This window comes from Lathamus discolor, chromosome 3 (genome assembly GCF_037157495.1).
Source record: "Lathamus discolor isolate bLatDis1 chromosome 3, bLatDis1.hap1, whole genome shotgun sequence".
NCBI lineage: Eukaryota > Metazoa > Chordata > Aves > Psittaciformes > Psittacidae > Lathamus > Lathamus discolor.
The window spans coordinates 14,611,172-14,633,959 of NC_088886.1; the positions used below are offsets into that span (position 1 = coordinate 14,611,172).

Sequence of the window (22,788 nt, forward strand, 5' to 3'; positions counted from 1 at the left end):
AATACTCAAAATGAAAAGATGGAACTGTCATCACAGCAAATCACATAAGGAAAGAAAAATGATAGCAGCATTAACTGCATCAGCCACCTGCTCTATAAAGGTTATTAAAATGATGGAAACAGTATGTTGGCTATGCCATACATGCAGGCTAAACCCCCTAGCAGGTCCAATATCCTGTGCTACTAGCTGTAATTTATATGCCTATAATTTATACTGTACTATAATATATAAAGCATTTATCAAAATGCCAGCTGGAAAAGACTAGCTACTGACTGGAGTTCTCTAACTCCTTGCTCTGTGGCTACTTACTTCTTTAGTCACAACTTAACAAAAGGATTTTGGCACCAATAAAAGGATTTTGAGAAATGCCTGTGTTATGCTCCTTGTTATTCTTGAGGCTACCTTGATTCTGCCAGCAGTAAGCAGTCCAGTCTGTATTTTTTAGCAGTGCCTGAATTCCACTGTGAATTCTGATAAGGGGATGAGGTCCTATAAACATAAGATGCTAACACACATATGGGGACCTGCACTATGCTCAGTGGAGCTGCAGTCACTCTTATTCAAACATGGGAAGAAGAAAAGGAGAAAGAGAACAAAATAGTGGTGATGTCTTCTTCATAAGCAGTGGTTTAGCAAGCAGGAGTTTAAATGCAGTCCTAAAGCAAGTCCCTTGGTTCTGAAAAGCACCCTAATCACCCAGCTGCAGACAGTACCTGAGCAGAAATACACTCCATCCCTCCTACTGAAACTGCTCCAGTTGGCAAAAGCAATTCAATCACCCCAAACCTATAAGCACATCTCTCCACCCATGAAGGTAATGTCTTCATGCGGGAGTCTTGATTTCGAGTTCCTGCCCTAGGGATGCCTAACGTATTTTATCCAAGAACTGTTTAAAGTAAAATAATCTGTCATATAAATGAATGGAAAAAGGCTAATTTTCAGAGCCACTGCCACTATGGATGGCCAATATAGATGAAAGTGCTTACGTTTAGGCGTTCTTGACTGAAAACAATGGCTTCCCTCTTTTTATGCTAAGTTTACCCATCTGTAAAGCAGACACATCACAGTTTACCTAACTCAGAGAAATGGGATAATACAAGTTTGGCAAAAGAAAGACTCCATCACACTGCTTTACTAGACATAAAAAGGTAATATGAATATATGATTTTAAATCAACATTAAGATAGTGTAGACTCCAGGATATTGCTGATATTGCTTTGGCTGAATACTGCAATTCATTTTCTAACAGGTCTCTTGCCATGCTTGATATTCCGCAGAGCCAGCCTGTGTTACAAGATGTACATAGCTAATCTGCTGAGAAAAGAAATCATAAACAACACTTTATCCTGAATTATTTTATTCATGAGGGCATTATTCCAATTGGCACAATCTTGAAGTATGGTTTGGATCCTGGGATCATATAATCATGCTGACATATCCCAAGTTAGTCTGCTTTAAACATTCTCTAATTCCAGAGGAGGAAGGTGGTGTAAAATCTTCAAGGCTGTCATATCTGGTTTGAAACTTCCTTATACTTTTTTTCCTTGCATAGTTGTATAAGCAAAAAATCTCATTACACCATTACCCATACTTTCCTAAGTGAGTAGTCTGAGCAGGGCATTAACTTCATTAGAAGTTAGTTTCCAGGGTGGAAGTGACAGCATCTGCGCCTGATTGTCACCAGCACAGAAAGTTTGGCTTTTGGACGCTCTCAGAGCAGGCACTCAGCACTGCAAGAAATAGGAATTTTTTGAGCAAGTTTATGTTGGGTTTTTTTTTTCCAGGAGCTAGACTGAAATTTTTGTAATATGTTCAAAGTGTTCACACATTTCTCACAAGTCAACAATCACATTTTCAATAGCATTGTTTTCACAGGATAATTCATAGTGATATATGAAATGAAACCTGTTATCTCTTTGATGAATGCATTTTAAAGTCCAAGGATAAACGTGTGTAAGTGACACAAAGACAGTGAGGATTTCCAGAGCAGTGACAACAGCTGGCAGAAAGGAAAACTAGTTTCTTTTGGAGTGGCTTCTCAGTAGTCATCTCCCAATATAATTTAACAAATCTATACTTATGAGGTATGTATATAAATTTGTACTAAAACTTCATCAGACACCATCCCTAAAAATTCTTTGAGAGAGGTGGATTCCAAGGTCATGCAGACATTGACCAGAGGATCTTGCTAGATCAGATGCTGAGAGCTGTCTGCCATGCCAGTCCTGGATACTAAGCCACTGTTAAATGTCTGTCTTGTCACAAATTTATTCTGCATGTGCTTGAAACTGAACCATGTCACGTTTTTGGCAGGAAATGTAATCCCTCCACAAAAAGGATTTGATCTTTAGCGCGATCCTGCCGTTCTACGGCAAGAATAGCTCTCGGTACAGCCAGTGCGAGGTCTGTCCATGTATTTCTGTTCTGAGTAAGGGACAAACCCCAAACATGGCATTATGATAGCAAAAGCTCCTGTCCCCAGTAATCAACATGGCCCAGATGGCATGACACGAGATAGGCTACCGATACAAACTGCATAGTGCACAAAGCTATCTGAATTCACCCAGAGAAACTGGTTTATTATTTTGTTTTCTGATGCCCCAAGTGGCATGTGGTGCAAACGGCAGCCCAAGAGTTGCTACGAAGGAAAGCGAGGCATGTCTCATTGTTTGAACAGCACCAGGCACAATTACTGAATGAATGACAGTGCAGGGATCCTTCCCTAGAGCAGACAGCTCCAGAATTCCCCTGTCAAATAGAATCCTAGTTTTGAGACCCCTTTTGACTTCTCCTGCTCCTTTCTTCTGTTCAGACCACCATGGCAGTCCTCCTCCACCTCCTAACAGCCACTCCTTGCCTTTTTGTCCTGTCTCTCTGACTGTATCATCTAGATTATAACTAGTACTATCTCTCTGCCACTCCTTGTGCTCTGGTAGTACTCCTCACATATGACACCCCATTGCTGAAGGGTATGCCTTTAGGATATGCTGTTCTCTTTGCCTTAAAACCCTAGGTGTGAATCTCAGCAATTGTTAAAAGTCTTCCATGAATAAGGGAAAGAGTGGCAGAGAGAACCTGCAGTTATCTTCCCATATGATTACTCTCAATCTCTTCTCAAATAATGGAATAAACATTATAAGCATAAAAATCACTTGGAACCACAGGGGAACCATGACCAATAAATAGTTTGTATTTTCAAAGAACAGGTCATGCCAGACAAATGTAATTGCTTCTTCACTATTTTCAGGGTTAGCATACAGAGTGACTGCAATATTTCTGGGCTGTAGTATCACATTTGATACAGTGGCTCACAAAATCTTATTAGAAAATAATTTATAATGTCTTGGATAAGAGTGCTGTCATGTGGATTGAAAACTGGCTGAAGAAATGTAAACAAAGGATAATGAGTCATGACAAACAGCGCTGTGCTGAGCTGTGAAGAGGTATCCAGTTGGGTTGCCACAGGAATTGGTGTTAAGCCCAGTTTTATTTTACATATTTATTAATGCTCTGGAAAAAGAGATGAACAGCCTGAAAATCAAATTCACAGATGATACCAAATTACTAGATGTTGTTAACACCAATCAGGACAGAGAAATTATAGATATATTTCCCTCTATAGATAGAGGGAAATCAGAGAAGATGGGAATGGGAAGAGTCAGTGACCAGATTTACCTACACAAATATGTGAGGGAGGGTTTTATGTCCCAAATGATAATAATGGGAGCCCACTGACAGACCAGCCAAAAGCAGTTTACATCTGGTCTGTCAAAGGCTGGCGCAGAGAAATAACAACAAACCAGCCAGGAGATAATTATTAATGATAACATTTTCCCAAAAGATCCCAGTAAAAGCTTAATTCTCATTTTCTAGTCTCAATACATTTCAGTGTTTGGGATTTTCTAAGATTTTTCCTGGTTGCATGCTACAGAGTAACATATCGCAATGTAATACAGAGTCATCTTTCTTTACATCACCATATTATGTCACATTTCTGAGGAGAAATCAGCGGTAAAAGTCTCCCTATTTTCTTTATATACCTTGTTTATTTATACTATTAAAATGAGGAAAACCAATGTAGTAAAAACTGACACAGAGGTAATAAGCTTGCTCAGGAATTTCACTCTCCATGAGCAACTCAACCCACCCAAACAGAATCTGCTTAGAGGTGTCAAAGCAAAAATAAATTCTCTAGATATTTGCTGTAGTTGCTTAATAGATCCCACATTATGGAAAGAAAAAAAATATTTTTTTTTCCCCAAGCACTATGCTCTGTATGCTATGGAAAAACCTGTGAAAGTATTCCATTGGCCTAATCTATTTTAGTGAAACTATGTTCAGAGTGCTTAACTACAGCACATTTTTATTTTTTCTCATCCATTTATAGAACACATTCGTATGCTGAATTGGGTAAGGGTATAAGTTTTGTGAATTAAAGTTTGGGACCTTTTATATAGATTAAAGGAATTCAGATTGTTTCCATGCCTTTTAAATGTACATAGACAGTATGGTCTATATACTTGCATGTATTTATAAAAAATCTTTTCCTACTACGTTATTGCCCAAGGTGTAGAAAAATGAAGACTGTAGGTCTAAACACACTTCAGTTCAAATAAAGTTTTGCCTCTGAAGATAACACTATATCACTCAAAACAAAGCCAAGGAAAATAGATAGGTATATCTCACATAAAAATTCATCTGGATACTTGCAATGAACAAAACATTCCACAAGACATGTAACTGTTGAGACCTGTCTTCCTACTACTTTACCTCTTGGGTTTGCTTGACTTTGGTGGCTAGCGAAATGCAAACTCAAGGTCAAATTATTTCAATGGTTCAGACCCAAGCAAGATTACTCTTTCATACTCTTCACTATATGTGAGTTCACAGTATAACTTTTCATATCAGGCTATTTACGCAAAACTTTCAGCTTTTTAAAAACTTTGGGTTTATTTGTTTGTTTGGTTTTTTTTAGTTTAGTGTAAGACAACTGAGTTCAAAAGGTACTTACAATGATCACACTGCAATGTCACTCTGAGTCTGCTGGTTTTGGCTGGGATAGTATTAATTTTCTTCATAGCATTTGGTATGGATGATGTTTTGGATTTGTGCTAGAAACAGTAATGATAATAAAGGGATGTTTTAGTTATCACTGAGCAGTGCTTACACAAAGTCAAGGTCTTTTCTGCTTCTCCTTCACAGAGAGGGTAATCAGGTATTGGAGCAGGCTTCCCATGGAAGTAGTGGAATCACTATCCCTGGGTGTGTTCGAAAAACATGTAAATGAGGCTTTCAGCAAAACGGTTTAGTGGTAGTCTTGGCAGTCCTGGGGTAATGGCTGGACTTGATGATCTTAAAAGGTCTTTTCCAACCTGGCTGATTCTGTGATTCTGTGATTCTCAGTCCACCCCATCAGTGAGCAGGCTGGGAGTGCACAAGGAATTGGGAGGGGACACAGCATGACAGGTGACCCTAACTGACCTAAGGGTTTTCCATACCATACAACATCTTGCTCAGCATATAAAGCAGGGGGAAGAAGAAAGAAAGGGAGGACATTCAGAGTTATGGCATTTTGTCTTCCCAAGTAACCACTATGAGTGATGAAACCCTGTTTTCCTGGAGGTGACTGAACACCTGCCTGTCAGTGGGAAGTGGTGAATAAATAACTTGGTTTGCTTTGCTTGCATGCACAGATTTTGCTTTACCTATTAGACAATCTATTAGATTGTCCTCATCTCAACCTATGAGTTTTCTCAATTTTACTCTTCTGATTTTCTACCCCATCCCACCAGGGGGAGGTGGGGGGGGTGGGGTGGGGGGAGGGGCGGAAGGGGGGACAGCTGTATGGTGCTTAGTTTCCAGCTGGGGTTAAGCCATGACACACAGAAAATCTTAATGCATCTGCTAAAATAAAGCCACCCATGAAAGATTTCATTATTCCCTAGTTTCTTTCTTGGCTAGTAAAGATTAATATGGAAACCTGGAGAAAAATCAACCTGAGTGTGTAAGTAATGCACACAGAGGTGCTTTTGGGTTGCTTCAAGTCATGACAGAGGAGGATTTCAGCAAAGAAGTGAAAATCAAATCTGGCTCCAAGTACAAATCCTGAATGCCTGTGGATCTGATTTCAGACACAGCATGGCACAGAGCAGAGTCTGTCAATGACTGCTGTAAGAGATGAAATGAATCAGCCTTTTGAAATATCTATAATAGCCAATGGCCACTATTTTTTCCTATAAGTATCCTGGAAGAGAATACTAAGGGAGTGAGGTTAAAGATTCCAGGCGGAGTTTAGTTGTAGTCCTATCCAAGTAAATATAAATTTTGGTTTTGTACAATGCTTTTACTTGCATGACATAAAACAGTAGTGTGTGGATGCTTTATTTTTTAAAGCAATGTTACATCTCATAAAATTCTTAGGACCGGCAAGGGAAAAGTCTCTAGGCCTAAACCTCATTTGATGAAAACTGGTATAGTTACTTTGAATTTAGAGAATTCCTTTCAAATATGCTAAAAAGTAATTTCAATGGGTACTATTATAATTTTCTCTTTTGTCTCAAGAATTTAACACACTTTTTCTGTAAGATATTTGCAGGGACATTTTCTTCCATCAAAATTTGTACAGAAGTCAACCCCAAATTTGCCTAGAAAAGTTATGTTGAGCTTGTTGTTTCTGGGAGGAATCCAGCAGCATCTTTGTTTCTGGTTATCTCAAAACTTCACAATACTTTAATGCCGAACCATACTGTTTTCCACAGAGGCAATATCCTCAGTGCTAGTCTGAATGCTCTGAATGTTAAGTGTCTGGCTCTGGCTGGATTCTCTACATTTTCTGTCTGTGAACACGTAGCACATGGCCCTTGATTACTACTTTTAAATTGATCCGTGTCTGCTATGAAAATATATTGCTTCATAAAAGTCTTTCAGAGTATCAGCTTCCAAATTAATGATCTTTCTCTCAAGCTCTGACTTTGAAAGCTTACAGTACAGAATTGTGCAGTCCAGCTACTTGAATCAAATTGAAATTCATCCATCTGCAATTCAGATCCAAATTTTTTCAGTGCTGTTGGCTCATCTCCAGGTAAAGAGCAGCTGTTGTCCTGTTAAAGTGACTGTAAATAATTCTAACTTCAAGCTTCAAGAGTGAAATTCACCCTGCTTCACTGGGGACCACTTAATCCCCAGGATGTTCCTGGGCTTGGTCTTCAGTTGGTGGGAGCTGCCTAAGTCTGCTGTAATTGATAGAGCTGTGCTGCTGTACACCAGACAAAGATCTGCCCTGGCAGAGTTAGCTCATGGAAGCATGGTGCTACAATAGGGCAGCAGGTACTCGCTAGGTACAGAGGGATGTCCAGTCACTATGCTGAGCCAGAAATTGTGACTTGTTATGCTAATTGCACTGAGTGCTTGCACCTATATATATATATATATATATATATATATATATATATATATATATTCCAGGTAAGAAGGTGATAAAAGGCTAGGGTTTCTTGTGCTGTGACCATCTCTTTTAATCCCCCTGCTTTTGGGGGGTTACATGTGCTCTGTAACACAAACACTGTCACACCAGGGAAAGACTTGTTTACAGCAGAGATTCGATAAAGTGTCTAAAGGAAGAATTTTGTGATGAAAAGAGATGGGCCCTAACCAAGAAGGAAGGTACTTGTTGTTAAAGCAACTATATCAGAATAGCAGATGAATCATGATGTGATAGCAGTATTTGAAAGGATGTTTTGAATGGAGCTGTCAGCAAGTATTTTAATAGCAAGTCTTCAATTTCTGCTTTATGGGGTTTTTAACCACCACGAAGAAAACATAAGTAACAAGGAGGGATTTAGGAATTGTTTAGTGTTTGGCTGTTCAAAGAAAGAAAAAGAGCTCTCCACATGCATTGCAGCTAATGAAAATTGCCATTATGGGTTTTTTCCCTCCATTTGCGGATGTTAAACACTGTAATAATGCAAAGTCCTTATGATTTTCTAAATCTTCTCGATAAGGAGGATATTATCTACTTATTTAATTACTGAATCTCTGATGGCAAGGAGCTGCTACCCCCAGCAGCTCCAGCTCATTCACATAGTTCCCCTCCTTAATAAAGGGTCTTTGCAGTTAAAAACAAAGTAATAAATCAATCAAAAGCCCAAACTGCCAACAGATGATAGAAAAGAAAAAAAAAAGAAGGCAGTTCAGGGACAGATTTTCAATTGCTCAGCACCCACAACTGGGATTATTCTTTTGAAACAACACAGTCCTCCTTTAGGCACCTAGGATAGAGCCAGACAGTTCAAAAGTGCTCAACACATTTCTTTGGAAAATCCACCCCTAACTGTGGCTTTGTGTCCTACAGCCATTGTGGCTTGCAAGAGTCAATTGCAAGTCACCCCCCTGCCAGAGGAAAGTCATCAGCAACACCCCTTCTGCAGGAAACTATAATAAAATACATTACTGCACTTATCTGTGCCCTTGCCATTGCTTACTGCAACAAGGACAGAGGCAGCAGGTACATCAAGAGGCTATTTTTACCACACTGCCAGTGAAAGCAGCAATAGCCCTGCACTTGGATTTTTGTTCCAGCACTCAAAACCAGATGTCCATATTGCAGCACAGACCCCTTACCACTTTGAGTGTCAAGCTGAAACTTGAATGCTGCTTTCTGCGTGGCATGCCCTGCGGGTAATGTGCCATTGTCAGGTTAAAAGTTTTCTGAATGTTCATCAGTCTAAGGCCAAAACTTGAGTAATAATTCAAGAGCACTTTACAGCTAATAAAAGCTGCAATAGCTTTCTCTGAAAACAGCTACAGCCCAGAGGCCTTTTAGCACATCTCTCCCCTCCAACAAGAAGCATTTGGTGGTATTAGGATACTACCTGTTTATTTAAGAGGATGTACAAAAAGTTCACTTAACAGTTGTTTTCTTTGCAGCCCACAGCTGTACAAATATTATCCCAGCCTCTCCTCTGACATCCATCTAAGCCTCAGACCTCCTGAGCAAAATGATACAAACGGAGCTCAGCACTTCTGTAGCCCACCACTGTGCCCTGACACACCTTGGACTGAATATCTAGCTCATCCTGTGAGAGAAGTGATGCTGTGTGATGTACCCCTGAAGCAACAGCTTTACTAAGAACTTCTTAGATTTTAACCATGGAGTTGAGTATGATCAAAGCTTTGTGGAATCAGTGTACCAAGATTTGCATGACAACCCTAAAAAAGAAGCTAAATCACATCTTTGCATTGTTTACAACTGCTGTGCAGCATAGTTTCTATTTTGATTGGCCCAGACGAAACACTGTGTTAAGTTTTAGAAACTTCTAATCTTTGCTTTCAAGTCAATACACTTCTGAAGGCTATTTGCCTTTCCCATTTTCTCTGTGGTGGTTAGGGAGATGAAATTCTTTCTGTATGCACCAGATATCCCTTACACAATGGCACAGAAATATTGATACTTTTATGTTGCACAGTGGGTCACATTTATGAATTTCTGCATGCTTCATCACAACTTCAAATAATGAAACATTCTGGATAGGTACAAAGGGCCCAAACCTGTTTGTCTGAGTAGTTCCAGCTTCCACTAATCTCCTTTCTGAGCTAGTTACAGGCTGATTTTGAAAAGGCAGAGCTTCCTCAGGATCAATGCTACCTAGCAAAATGATTTATTCAAGACAAATGTAAGGCAAAGCCTCTGCTGCAATGCAATTTTCCACCAACTCCTTTCCCACCACCACAAAGAACTAAAGAAAGGCTCAGAGCTCCTATTTAGACCTGCAGAGCTTAGCTGAATTTCCCTTTCAGTTCATGCCAATATCCTGAAGAGTTTCTTTGGCTTTTTTTTTGGGCCTCTGATGTTACAAAGATCAGTGATGAAGACCTTCACGCGCTGCAGAGATCACCATTTCAAAACTCCCTCCCTCTCATGACACTGCTGCCGCAAACTCTGAGATGACGCTGTGCTGATCTCAGCCCATTTGGACTTTGGGGTTACCCAAAACCCATTACAACATGAAGAAGGCAGTGAGGATCACTGGACTCTCTCCCAGCCTGGAATCAAATATGAGAAGACAGGACAAGAGTTGTGGGAACAGACCTACAGCTCCTCTGTGCAGCTGGGGCAGGAGATAGACAGTGGTCTCCTGTGGTAGGATGAATTCAGCTTTTCTCTTAGCTTTCCTTTGGTAAATTTCTGGGAATGAGAACTGCAATACCTCAGCCTAATTTCACATTCTTTAAAAATGAGATTCAGACACTTTGCCACAAATAAATATTAAATATATAAACATGCAAGTCACCATCTATGCTTATATTCTCCCTCACTGTAACTTATGTAGATTGCTGCCTATGTGCATAGCTTTCATTACAAATAAAACATAAAAGCCAATGCATATCCTGAAGAGCTATTTTTCTTTATTGCAACACCATTACATGAAGCCCACTAACATAAACTAAGATTGGACTTCGCTGTTTTTGAACAAATAACCATTTATTGTCAATGCTTTTCAGGAGCTTTAATTTTCCTTTTTGAAAAACATGATCCTGTGCCAACCTAACAAATGTGTAACATTAAATAATAAGCGAAATAATGGGACACCCTGCCACACTAGTTTATAGACAACTTTAGACTGTCACAGCTGTACAAGTCTAAGCTAAGACAGAAACCCAGTTAAATAAAGAAGACGTATTAAATCAACAACCCACCTGCAGAGTCCCTTGAGGCTGTTTCTAAATGCTACAACTGGCCTTTCAAGCAGGAGGGTACACAGGAGTAACAGTCCAAGGGCAGAGCAAGCTCATGCGCTGCTCTCTTCTCCCTGCTGCTGGAACAGCATGAAGAAGAGCACAGCCAGAGAGCCTTTTCCCCGTACCGTCTCCTGGCACAGTGGCAGAGGGCACAGAATAGAGCTCCAAGCCTTGGTGCTTGTTGAATGTTAATTCCACCAGAAGTCTCCATTTGAAGTTATCATGAATCTTTTAAACTTAACCCGAAGTAATCACAAAACAACCTATCCATTAGACAATGAACAGAGATTATTCAACTTCCTTGTACCACAGCGAAATAGCAGCTTCCTTCCTGCTAGTGATTGTGGTTGTGATTAACTGCGCAGTTCAAGGTGAAAGAAGAATGTGGTTCCAGGCATATATGGCTTCCTTTAACCTCAGCAAAACACAGTGCCAGATATTTCAATTAGTGTGTACCAAGGTCACAAAATCAATTTCTTATCGCCGAAAAACACACATACTGTAAATTTCATTTTCAAGCCATAATCTCTAAATTAAATCTGTGTACCTTAAAAATATACAGTGCAAAATTGCAGTCCTTCAGGCCCCCCCTCCTCCTGCAGCCAAACAGCATTTTCACAAACATCACCTGGCTTTGTGCTCTATATTTAGATCACAATGTTTGGTTAGATTCTAATCTTCTTGGAGAAGTCATTATCTGTTTCTTTGGCAAATAGAGGCCCAAAGTGTCAATTACCTTCTTAAACCTTTTCATACACACAGGGCTGAGCGGGGTTTGATATTCTGTCTGCCAACAGCTCAGTCGGCAATTTTTCACAGTCATACACAGAAAAATTGTGCACCTACATATCATCCTAGATAAATTACACATTTCAGATGAGGTTACAGACAACTTCACCACTCCTGGCCAGTTTATTCTGCAAGAGGAAAACAAACAAATAAAAAACAAAAACAAAAAAAAAAAAGAGAATACTTTGTCACTATTGAACTGTGTGAGTTATTGGACAGAGACAGAAGTAAAATGAGTATGCCAGACTGGTAGGATATTATATGCAAATTAATGTAGCTGTGCAGAAACAACATCATAATCTCTTCTGCGTGCAATTCCTTATGATTCTTTCCTTGTTAAGGGGGTAACACTATCTTTATAGCCCTAAAGGCAGCTGCAGAATCTGATAGCTGTAGTGGGTTCTACTATATGCAAACCTAGGTACAGAAGATATCTCAAGGATGAGGAATTTATGGAAGCAACTTCTTTCCCATAAATCCCAGTCTTTCCTTAATAAAAGCTAATTTAAACTATGCAACCACAGAATGAGTAAAACTGATGATTTTGAGATTGCTTTACATTTTTTCATGGAAAAGGTTGGTTTTTATCCACATACCTACTCATACATAGGTCCCTGCACACGCATGTGAGTACATTTGATATACACGTATGAGCATACATGTTCTGGAAATATCTTTTATCCTTTTACTTCAAGCCAACAAGTGAGAAGAATGTTTTGCTACTGCCGGACCTATCTGGACTGCTTCAGATGCTAGAGATACAGGAAGTGAGTCATATCTCTGGTCAACACAAAGTAACCAGACTCTGAAATAACAGATTTAAAGCTCCTTAAATGAATTTTTCCATGTCCTTTAAACATGTAACATATTGATTGATTCTTAGTACCATAAAGCAGGATGAAAAGAGTATTTTCTCAAGAAAGGAAATTAGAATTATATGGCAAGGGTTAAAACACATTTTGACTTAAACAAGTAAGAAACCGTCCATGTGCAGCTGATCAGCTGGAAAGTTTGGGTACATTTTTGAGAGAGACAAATAACTCTTTTCTACCACATCATCTACACATATCTTTAAAACCTTTCTAGATACAAACAGGACTAATTTAAAAGAGAGACTAGGTACTATTAAAGATGTAACAAGAGGAAGTTTAGCTTCTTCCTGACCCATTCAAAAAGTGCATTACTGTATTTTAGTCATGCTTAAAGTACCATTTCAAGAAAATGTAAACAAAAAACATGGAGAAGAAGAGATAGCTGCTTTTTTCTTTTTCTTCTTTTTTTTTTTCTTCCCTCCCCGTCCCCCTCCCCATCCTTCTCTAAATCTGTGTATGTCACGAGTCTACCATGGGCTTGGTTAATGGCATATTAAAGTCAGGGTAAATCTTGCCAGTTGTTATAGTGGGCTATATCTCTGTTCTAGGCAAACTGGCTGTAGGAAGGAGAGATGACCTTCTGAAGATTTCTCTCTTATCTCATTCAATTGAGAAACTGGGAGGGATTTTTTCATATGAGAAAACTAGATTTGGCGCTTTGAATGCATAAAATGCTTTGTGTCAAATTTTTATGGATTTAGGCATTTACAGAGGTACAATTGGCATAAGACAGCCTCCGCTCTGTCTTATTAATCAGGATTGTCACTTCAAACATCCTGCACTGCCTTCCATCTAACCAATGATCTCATGCATCACCAGGTGCTGTTGTAACACACTCTCCCTTTTAGAATCACCAATCTGCTCTTAAAAGCTTCAACTAAAATATACTTTCAATAGTAGCTAGCTACAGTAAGTAATTTCAGTTCTAAAAACTAAAGTCAGCTCTACAAAAAAAAATGTTCTATTAGGCAAAGGTATGGCTATTTCAGGAACATAAACATAGCTCTGTCCTTTGCAACTAGAAAGCAACCATGCAACTGCTGGTTAGTCCCCAGCAGCCTACATAAATTATAATCATTAAAACCTTACCTGATTCACAGAAAATTGTATCACCTTGCATGTGAAAAGGCCATATATATAGCCATAGGTCCACAAACAGCCAGGAACCTGCTACATTAATGTTAACACCCATGCTTTCCCGGGCAAGTGGACTGTTATGAACCAGGATATCAAATCCTCCTTGATAATTTGTTCAGGCTTTTCAATTTCATGATCTGCCTACAGGTTTAGTCCAAAATGTGAGATCAAGATACCTCAGCTGGGTAACATCTCACAGCTCAGCTGTCAATATCTGCACTTCAAGAAAAGGTGAAAGACATTCAGCTGCACTGATACAGACTGATGAAGACATGGAAGGGAAGGAAACTTTTTGTTCCCTGTAGAGGAACCCCGAAGGTGTTGGCTTAATTAAATATAATATCTACATATGCAACAAACAGAACAGTGCCTCCTAACACTTCTTGGGATCAGGAGAAAGCCAGACACCTAAACCTAGAGCAGGAATACTCAATTCAAAGATGACTTCTGCTCTTTCACACAGCCCACACTTTGGGTTTACCATGCTCCAGCCTAAAAATATCTAATAGATCCAGCAGAATTTGGAGGCAAAACAGGAGAGACTAAGAGACAGGATAAGGAGGGAAGAGGAAAAAAGGTAAGGAAGAGTGAGAGATGAGCCTAGAGGTTATGAGGAGTATGCAAAAAGGGCTGGGAATCAGTGGTCTGCTTTGGCCTCCTGCATAGCACATCCCAGGTTTTCCAAGCTGTCACCCACTGTGTGGAGCCCTGTTATTTGTGTTTGGCTAAGGCATATCTTTCTCCTGCTGTGATATGCTAGAGCAGCTGCAATTTGCCTTTTTATAGCTTGTGGTAACTGATAGCAATGAAATGAATTTAGGAAGTGTGTGGATTGGATCTTCCGTATCAGTGATTTCAGACTATTTGGTAAACACAGAAGTGACATCCAGTGATTTATGTCTGCTGGTAACAAAAAAAAAAATTCTCTTCTTGTGAACCATCATTTTGGTTAGATCACTTTGTATTGAAGGACACTTATGGATAGAATGAAATGATTATACACAGTGGTTTTACAGGATCATGTTAATTTAAGAGGTAAAAATTCCCACAAAACTATACAACCATTGGACGTTGTCCAATGGTGACACCAGTGTCACCATTGAAACACAATGGTGACACCAGTGAAACAAAACAAATTCAGTGACTGCAATGAAAGTTGATGGTGGGACACAGTGACATCACCTTAGAGCAAAGAGCTGATGTATCACAGGAAAGCTCCTTTTTACAGCTGGCAAAAGCCAGGGAGTTGGTTGTATGACCCTCAGTAAAACAAGAAAATATGCTTGTGTTCAGATATTGAGTAGACTTTCAATTTGATCCAGCTGAGTTTACACAAATTGACCTGTGTTCTAACAGGGATTCTGTATTTTGATATAAAATACCACTTTGAACAGATGTATTTTTTGCCTCTGGAAAATGATAAATCCTCTTACACTGCACTTCAGTAAAAGTCAGTACTTTTCTTCAGTATACAGTTTCTTTGATTGCCTACATCCTTGCTCACTGTTTCTGGAAGAGTTGTAACTATTTTGCAAGTAAGAATGATTAATTTTGTAGTATAATTTGCAAGTGACATTTACAAGGGAATATTGTGTGGGGATATCTGGGAGGGATATTGCGTTCAGACTTTTCCTGCTTGCCTGCCTACCCTCCTGGAACAAACAACACTGCTTCATTTTCCTTCCGTATTTCACAAAGTTAAAGTAAACACTGTGATCACACTGTTTACTTTAATTTCCTGCAGTGTGCCAGCAAAGCAGCAAATTGGCAGTCAGCAATCAAGAAGCAGCCAGTATTGAAACAGCAGAGCTGCTTAGGAAAGCATCAATGATGCCAAATTATTTTTCTCTCTGTTTTAAAAATAAAATATTGGCTTCTATGAAGTTTCACTTCCACCTCAATCTTCTCTAAAGGATTTGAAATTTTGTTTCCTTTAATTTTCTTTTGTAAGAAAACTGGGATTATGAGCAGCACCTAATTTATATGGCCAACTCTTTTTATACAAAGAAATGGATTTACAAAAGTGGCAAATTCATGCTATTTATCTGTACAAACTCCATGGCATTTTTGCACAAAAGGAAGTTAACTTGTCTATAAATCAGTCTTATCTGGATATTTTTTATTTTTATGCCAAGAGCTCTAGCTGTGCTACTTCATTTAGGTGTATGACAACATGAACCTAAAGCCTCATGCATTACATTCAGAACACACATCTGCCCAAGAATGGAATCCTAAGAGGCAAATAATTATATTTTCAGAGGTTGCTCTCTCTCATCTTATACTACATAAAGCAAGGAATATTAATACCAAAGAAGTAGTAAGAAGAATGGCATAGCATTTTGTACTTCAGAGGTGTAAAGCTTGACAAGGTGACTCATTTATTGCTTTCTGGAAGATATTGTACAGAAGGAATTTATTGCTATGTAAGTTATAACTCCAATATACAAAAGAGGCCAGATCCTACAATCAGTTATTCTCCTGACTATGTGCATTCCTGCACATACTCTTACTGAAGACAATGAGATTATGAAGAGAATTAGTTTATTGTTAGTCTGGCCAAAGTATGCCTTTGGAAAGTCCAAAACATGACCTAATTTATAGTGTTTGAAATCTTGTGGGAAAGATTGTAAGAGGATAATTATTTTAAAAGCTGTGACTTTGACACCAGGAAATTAAATTCATATCTATATGTCTTTATCTATACACAGCAAATCCAATAATCTTGAGCTCTCTACAGTCACTTAGCCAGCTGGCAAAGGGAGCAAAGTAAAAACTAACAAACCTGACTCCTAAGGTATGCTGACATCAGTGATTCATGATTCATCAATAATGGTGGTAGGAAATAAATGTAACAGGGCATTATTGCCTTTTGCAGCACAGTAAACTCAAGGGAAAATGTCTAAGTGCATCACGTTGAAAAGACAAAGCTAGCAAAGAAATAACTTTTACAAGTATTTAAGAGGTGTTACAAGCAAGTGATAGTAGAGAGAAAAACGTAAACCTTTTAAAAACAGTGGGAACATCTATAAATAAAGAGGGACAGTTTTCCAGCTACAAGCTTAAGTGAACTAACAGGAGAACTAGCATTTTTTTGTTCCCCAACATTTTTACAAGGAGAAAGAATTTAAATTGCTTGTTCCAGAATAAACCCTTGAAGCAACAGTTCTGGTTTAATGGTCCACCAGGATAAGCACAATGAAGTTGCTTCTGTTCTATGCAAAATTACTAATGCCGTTGACAGTAATTATGACTCTCACAACTTATCTAAATCACTAAAAGGGCAAATATGTAAACAGAAAGTATTATATATACTTGTTAGAAAATTACTGTATTAGCAAATAATTGACAATCTCCTTTGAAGGTGACTGGACTATCATTGCAAAAACCTAGGATTATTAACTGAAAAAAATTAGGTAACTATCCCTAGAACAGCAGATACACTTCCTGCTTTCACTACATAGGACAAGAAGATCAAATACATCATTAAACAGTTGAGGCTTTTCTTTATATTTTTGTAGCTTTATACTATTTACAATAGAGTTTGGCCTATATTTCTAATCTTTTTTAGAACCTACCCAATTAAAATCCAGGTTACTTGTTTATGTTATTAAAGGACTACTGCACAATATTAATAATGCACTGTGGAACATGCTGCTCCAGAGAAATATTGGCTTTCTTTCAGGGGCAACAGCCACATAGTTCTGATACAAGCTTTGTTTGGCTAGAGGGTAAGTGACTTTGGTGGTTGTTGAAGTATTTTACCAGAGAAAATGTTCTCCTGACATAAGACTTGCTTCAAACCATTGCTGCTTAACTGCAAATCACCACTAATACATCTTGTAGCTGTTTTGTCTGGACTGACATTGCAAAATTAAAGATCAAGTTTCCAAACACTTAGTATAATTCTTAACAAACAATTAATTGATTGACAAGATCTGCAAATGTATATTTCACTGTACTGAGTTTTCTTTATATGCTCTATAAAGGTTTTTATGAAGTTTGAATATAGATTTCCCCCCAAAAAATACAGGCAAAAGAGAATGCAAGAAAAAGATACTATGAGGAAAAAAAATATGGAAGGTAAGATAAACCTATCCTTACACAAATGGATTTAATAGCACTATACTGGGTACATATATAATGGATGTATTTAAGAACATCAGTGATGTCAGTGAAGAACAACAGGTATCCTTACTGTAAATATAATTAATGATTCATAATCACAACTTTCTAGAAAAGTACACACAATGTAGAAGATACTGCATCATGGTAGATAAATAAATCCTGGTTTGATCTGTTTCAGGGAGCATTGCTAAAAATTGACTTGTTTTTCTTCTTTCTCTGCATTATTCACAAGCGTAGGCCCCTGACTCTGCAAACATAATGTACACTTAGCTTTCAAATCAACCAGCTTACTCACAGTAGTAAAACTGAATTAGTGCAAATACAATACTAGTGTAGTGAAGGCCGTTTCTTCATATTTCTCTCTGACCAGCTCAATAGTGAAATAATGATTGACCCATATTTAGGGCAAGGCCAGCATTAAATTTAAGAAATACGTTTAGTGACTACATGATGTGATGCAAAGAAGAGGCTCAGACAACAGTGTTTGTTCAGGCTTAAGAAGACAAGGTAAGACGGAAATCACTGTTTTCTACAGCTACCTAATGGGAGGTTATGGGGGTTTAGAGGGGACATGAAGCTAAACTATTATTTGAAATGTACATAAGAGGCAAAAGTTACAAGCTACAATAAGAGAAACCACAACTAGATATTGAAAACAGTCTTCAAAAATGTAGTAGTCATCATGCTTATTCTACCTAGGATACCTAGTCACCTGTCTACCACTCTAGACACTAGAATGAGGGCCCAGAGATGTATGTAGTTTTCATCCTTGGAGATACTCAAATCTCAGCTGGACAAGGCCCTGAGTAACCTTCTCTAAGTTGGACCTGCTCTGAGTGGGGAGCTGAACCAGGTGACCTCCAGAGGTCTCTTCTAAACAAAATTATTCTTTTTTTTTCTTCTTTTTAATTCCTTACTCTTTATTATTTTAGCCAGCTTTATTTCTCTCTGAGCATTCCCAGCTTATAAAAGAGGAGGCAGCTTTCTTAGGAAAAATGTCTTTGCTTTCTAAATTTTCTTAAAACAAGCACACTTCCAAGTACACTACAGCAAGGGAGCCATAAAACTCCAAACTAAACGTGGGCCGCTTACCTATGCAAATACTAAACTGAAGTGCCTCTGTTACTGCTAAATTTCCCAAGATGCATGAAACAAAAAACCTGATCAAACAGATGCTTAATATTGATAATTATTTCTCAGGACACTGAAAATTTAGAAGATTCATATGTATTCAGCCTGCTTGCAGCTGGGCATACTATCTAATAGCAGAAATAAGTACTAGAGCTACTTGTAGTGGAGGACAACTCAAAAATAAAGGCAGGGAAAGTGTCCTTTTCTTCAGATGTAGTGGAATAATTGACATTGGCCTCATATGCAGGCATGTCTTTGTGGCACAAACACCTCCGCAGTCCTCTAGAGTAGCCCAGGAGCTGTGTTTTTTATCATGATCAGCTGCTGAGAACAGTGGTCTAGTGCTGTGTGTGTGTGGATGAGATGAGAGGGCTGTAATGTGGCAGTCATGTCAACTCTATGCTTCAGAGGTCCTGACTTACAAGGGAAATTGATGAAGCTGAATCAGAGAAAATACATCAATATCTCTCATGGGAAGGGAAAGCTGGAAAACATATTATACTCAACTGAGATGCATGGTATGCTATATTAAAATATTAGACTGAGAGTAAATTGTAGAATTTTTCAGAAACAAAGTTTTTGGCTTTGAGAACATGTTAGTGTAAGGTGTTCTGATATAAGATTTAATCCTTGAGCTAATGAGCTCTTGAGTAAATTTTTCATACATAACAGAAATTCATATAGGTAAAATCTGTTTACCGTAACAGAATGTTATGCCATTTCCTGTATATCCTTGGGAGCAATAGCAGCCTGTTGTCCCACCTTGAACTTCACACCTGGCATCTTTGTGGCATGTCATGTTGCAGCTTGCAGAAGTATAGCCATAGTCCAGCAGACTGGAAATAAGAACTGGAACAAAGGAAAATCAGACTCATGTCATTATCTGAAAACTACATTCTGAGCTCTAAAACCTGATCTGGGCAAAAGGTGTTGACAAAATTGGTGTATTCCAGTAAATTTATCATCATGGACTCAGCATATCACAGGATGGGGCAAGGGCCACCAACTACAGGGACTTCTTTGGTAAAACTACCCAAGGGCTAGAAACACTGTAAATTAAGATACTGTGTATGTACTCGACCGGTATAAAATTGGTAAACAACATTGAAGTTAGTCAGTGATTTGGGGAAAACATTTGAAAACCTTTCAAAGCTCTCTTAGTACTCAGTAAAGCACAGACATTTATTTGTACTCTGAATTAAGTATTGAGTGTAATCCAAGCTGCCCTACACATATCAAGTAAAAATACCAGAGTCCCCCTAATGGGAATTTTTATTTTTATAAGCACTTCCATGCTTGTGTAGCTAACACATATGCATGGTCTGAGACATTAAAATGACATGTCATACCATTTACAACATTATGCCATTAGGGTTTAAAATCTTATCCAGACTATTTAAAGCTAATCTCTTAACATACTGTTTCTATGTTATGAAAGTTTTGTCTTCTTTTTTCCATACATAAGATGATTCCTAAAGGGTATATCTACTTTCCCACTGCATGAATACATATGGTTTTCAACACAAAGAAAAAAAGAATCTCTCCCTTTAAGGAAACTATTATAATTATACACACCCTGTAATAGGTTAAAAATGAAGCTGTTAACTCAGACGGGAAAGTAAGATTTTTAATTTCTTCTTCATAATTCACTAATAGGACACAATGGAAGTTGCAGAACACAAAGATCCTTTTGGATGCAGTCTTGTTTTTCCCTACCCAAATACTGTTGTGGATAGCCTACTGTTCCAATTACAGGTTTCCTTGCTTCAGAAAATCTCACTGAGGCACTGTTTTCTTGGACAAATTAAAATTTCTTGAAAAATTCAAAAGACTAAAACTTGCACACTTTTTTATTTTTTTACAATTATATATAATCCACATTGATTTAGTTATCACCAAGTTTCAACTTTTCCCTCTATTTTTGAGCGAGGAGACCATTTTCCAGAGATTAAAACAGAAACCTGTGGGATTCTGTTGACATTTTACTGTTCATAACTTGTGAAATCTAAAACTCTCCCAAGCAGACGGAGAGGGTGAAAAAAAAAAATAATAATAAACACACCACAAGCCCACAGAACCCCACAATGTTTCTGTTTTTTACAGAACAAAACCCACAGTGAGATAAAGGCTGGTATTTGTGGGATTTGTTTTTGGAATGATCCTAACCATGTAATTACTGAATCTGGTAGCAGCCCTGATCAAAGCTAAAGGGACTTTCAGTCCCATGTATCCAGCAGCTTTCCACCACCTCCAACACATCCTTTCTCCTTGCCAGATCCCACTCCCTTCCCACCTGCCACTCGCTCCCCAGGGAAGGAGATTTCACCTACCTAGGAATGGAAGCAGTTTCATTGGTGATGCTGTTTGCTGCGCAGTGCCTGGTGCAGAGCCCCCGTGTCACAGAAAAACTCCCTTCCTTAAAACGTATGAACATGTGCAAAATATGTACACATGCCTATCAGGAAAGCGATGTGCTGTTGCGGGCGCAGCCCTGACACTGCCCTTTGTCCCAAGCTTCACGTTTCCAAAAGCTCCTGAGCCTCACAGGCAGGACAGGAAGGGTCAGGAGGAGCTTAGGACCGAGTCTTCTGGCAAGTAGGGGATAAACTGAGAAGGGAATAAATGAGAAAGTAAAAGAGAAGCAGAAGCCTGGGTCTTGCAAGGAGCATCAGAGAAGATTCAGGGCTGAGTGGGCAAGAGGACCATGTGCCTGGGATAGTGCCTAGGGCAGAGGGAGGATGAAGCTGGAAGTGGTGAGCTGAAGCCTGGTTGCAGAAGGAATAAAGGAGTAGCAGAAGAATGGTGGAGCAGATCAGGGAGGGTGAGGAAGAGGTGGAGGAGATTAGTAACTACCTCAGGGTTTACGAGCTTGGAGTTAATGGTCTACAAGCTTCCTTCCACCTTTTCCTGGTGAGCTGAATATATGTGAGCCCCAAGACCTGTTTTCTTTCTGTTGTTTTCTTTTTGAGACAGTCTTGGCTGACTGCAATTGTTCTTCCTACCGCTTTCTTCGGTTTTGAGATAGGTCCTTACTGCAGCCAAGCAATGTTGCTTTAAGGGTAATGACCACTGAGGGAGGTACAGGAAATCTACTGAACTCTGCTTTGTGAGGAAAACAAAGACGTATAGGCAGGGAGGAAAGAGGCAGGAAGGAATTGTATGGCCAGGAATCTCAGGAGCTGATGAAGCCAAAGATTCTAGAAGTTTGTAGGACTGAAACAGGGTGTTGTGTAATAGGACATATTCAATATAGCCAATTTGGTAAAACATTTGGCATGTCTTTGTGTTAAATGTGAGAGCAGTTCTATCCTCATTATAGCATCCTAATTGATGAGACCTCAGCATGTACTTACATTATGCATGGACATGGCAACATTCTCTCTAATCTTGTTATGGTTGATGTGTATACCGTTATTACCCAGCTTCCTGGAGATGATGACTTACATACTGAAGCACTGTAAAACTGGAGCATTGATGTATGCCTGTCTTTATAGATGAAAGCCAAGGGACATGCACAAAAAGGCATGCTGCTGGATGAAGTGAAGGATCTCTCTAAACTAAATAAAATGTATGTGAGGCTATGGAATGTCAGTGTGACAAAATAGTTCATGTCTGACAAGAAAGTTCTGAGGTTGGAACTTTGGTAGGGAACTGACAGGAAAGCATCAGCTTGCTCTTAAGAATTACCTGTAGAAGTGGCAACATTTTTTCTAAACTTGTTAGGAACTATTTGCTCACCATCACTTTCCAGCTTCCTGCTGGCTGGAGTTCAATGAGTTAAACTCTTCTTGGGCCAGGGTGGTTCGAGGCATGTAGAAATAGCACGTAGGTGTCTGGCTGGCAGAAGATTCTTCTGTAGCACCTTGGCAAAGAGAGAGGAAGCTCCAGCAACAGGATGTTAATTTTTGTTGAACCACAGAATAATGAACAAAGGGTCCAGGTGTAGGAAGACTGTTTTTCTCTTGTTTGATTTTTTTTTTTTTTTGGGGGGGGGGGG

General features: G+C 38.9%; 1 protein-coding gene across 3 annotated transcripts in view; it reads right to left on the reverse strand.

The window, feature by feature from the left end:
• Positions 1 to 21,849, reverse strand: part of ADGRL4 (adhesion G protein-coupled receptor L4) — an 82,599-nt gene extending 60,750 nt beyond the window's left edge. Inside the window, exons 1-3 of one of the 3 annotated variants that reach the window (XM_065673664.1) lie at positions 21,645 to 21,849; positions 21,122 to 21,398; positions 19,491 to 19,640 (exon numbers count right to left, since the gene is read on the reverse strand). In XM_065673664.1, coding sequence (XP_065529736.1) covers positions 19,491 to 19,640; positions 21,122 to 21,143 — 172 coding nt within the window. In that variant the 5' untranslated portion in view covers positions 21,144 to 21,398; positions 21,645 to 21,849. Of the gene's footprint in view, positions 1 to 10,695; positions 11,253 to 19,490; positions 19,641 to 21,121 lie in introns of those variants that run through there. The other 2 variants (XM_065673665.1, XM_065673666.1) reach the window with 2 other exon arrangements.
• Between the last annotated feature and the right edge of the window lie 939 nt (positions 21,850 to 22,788).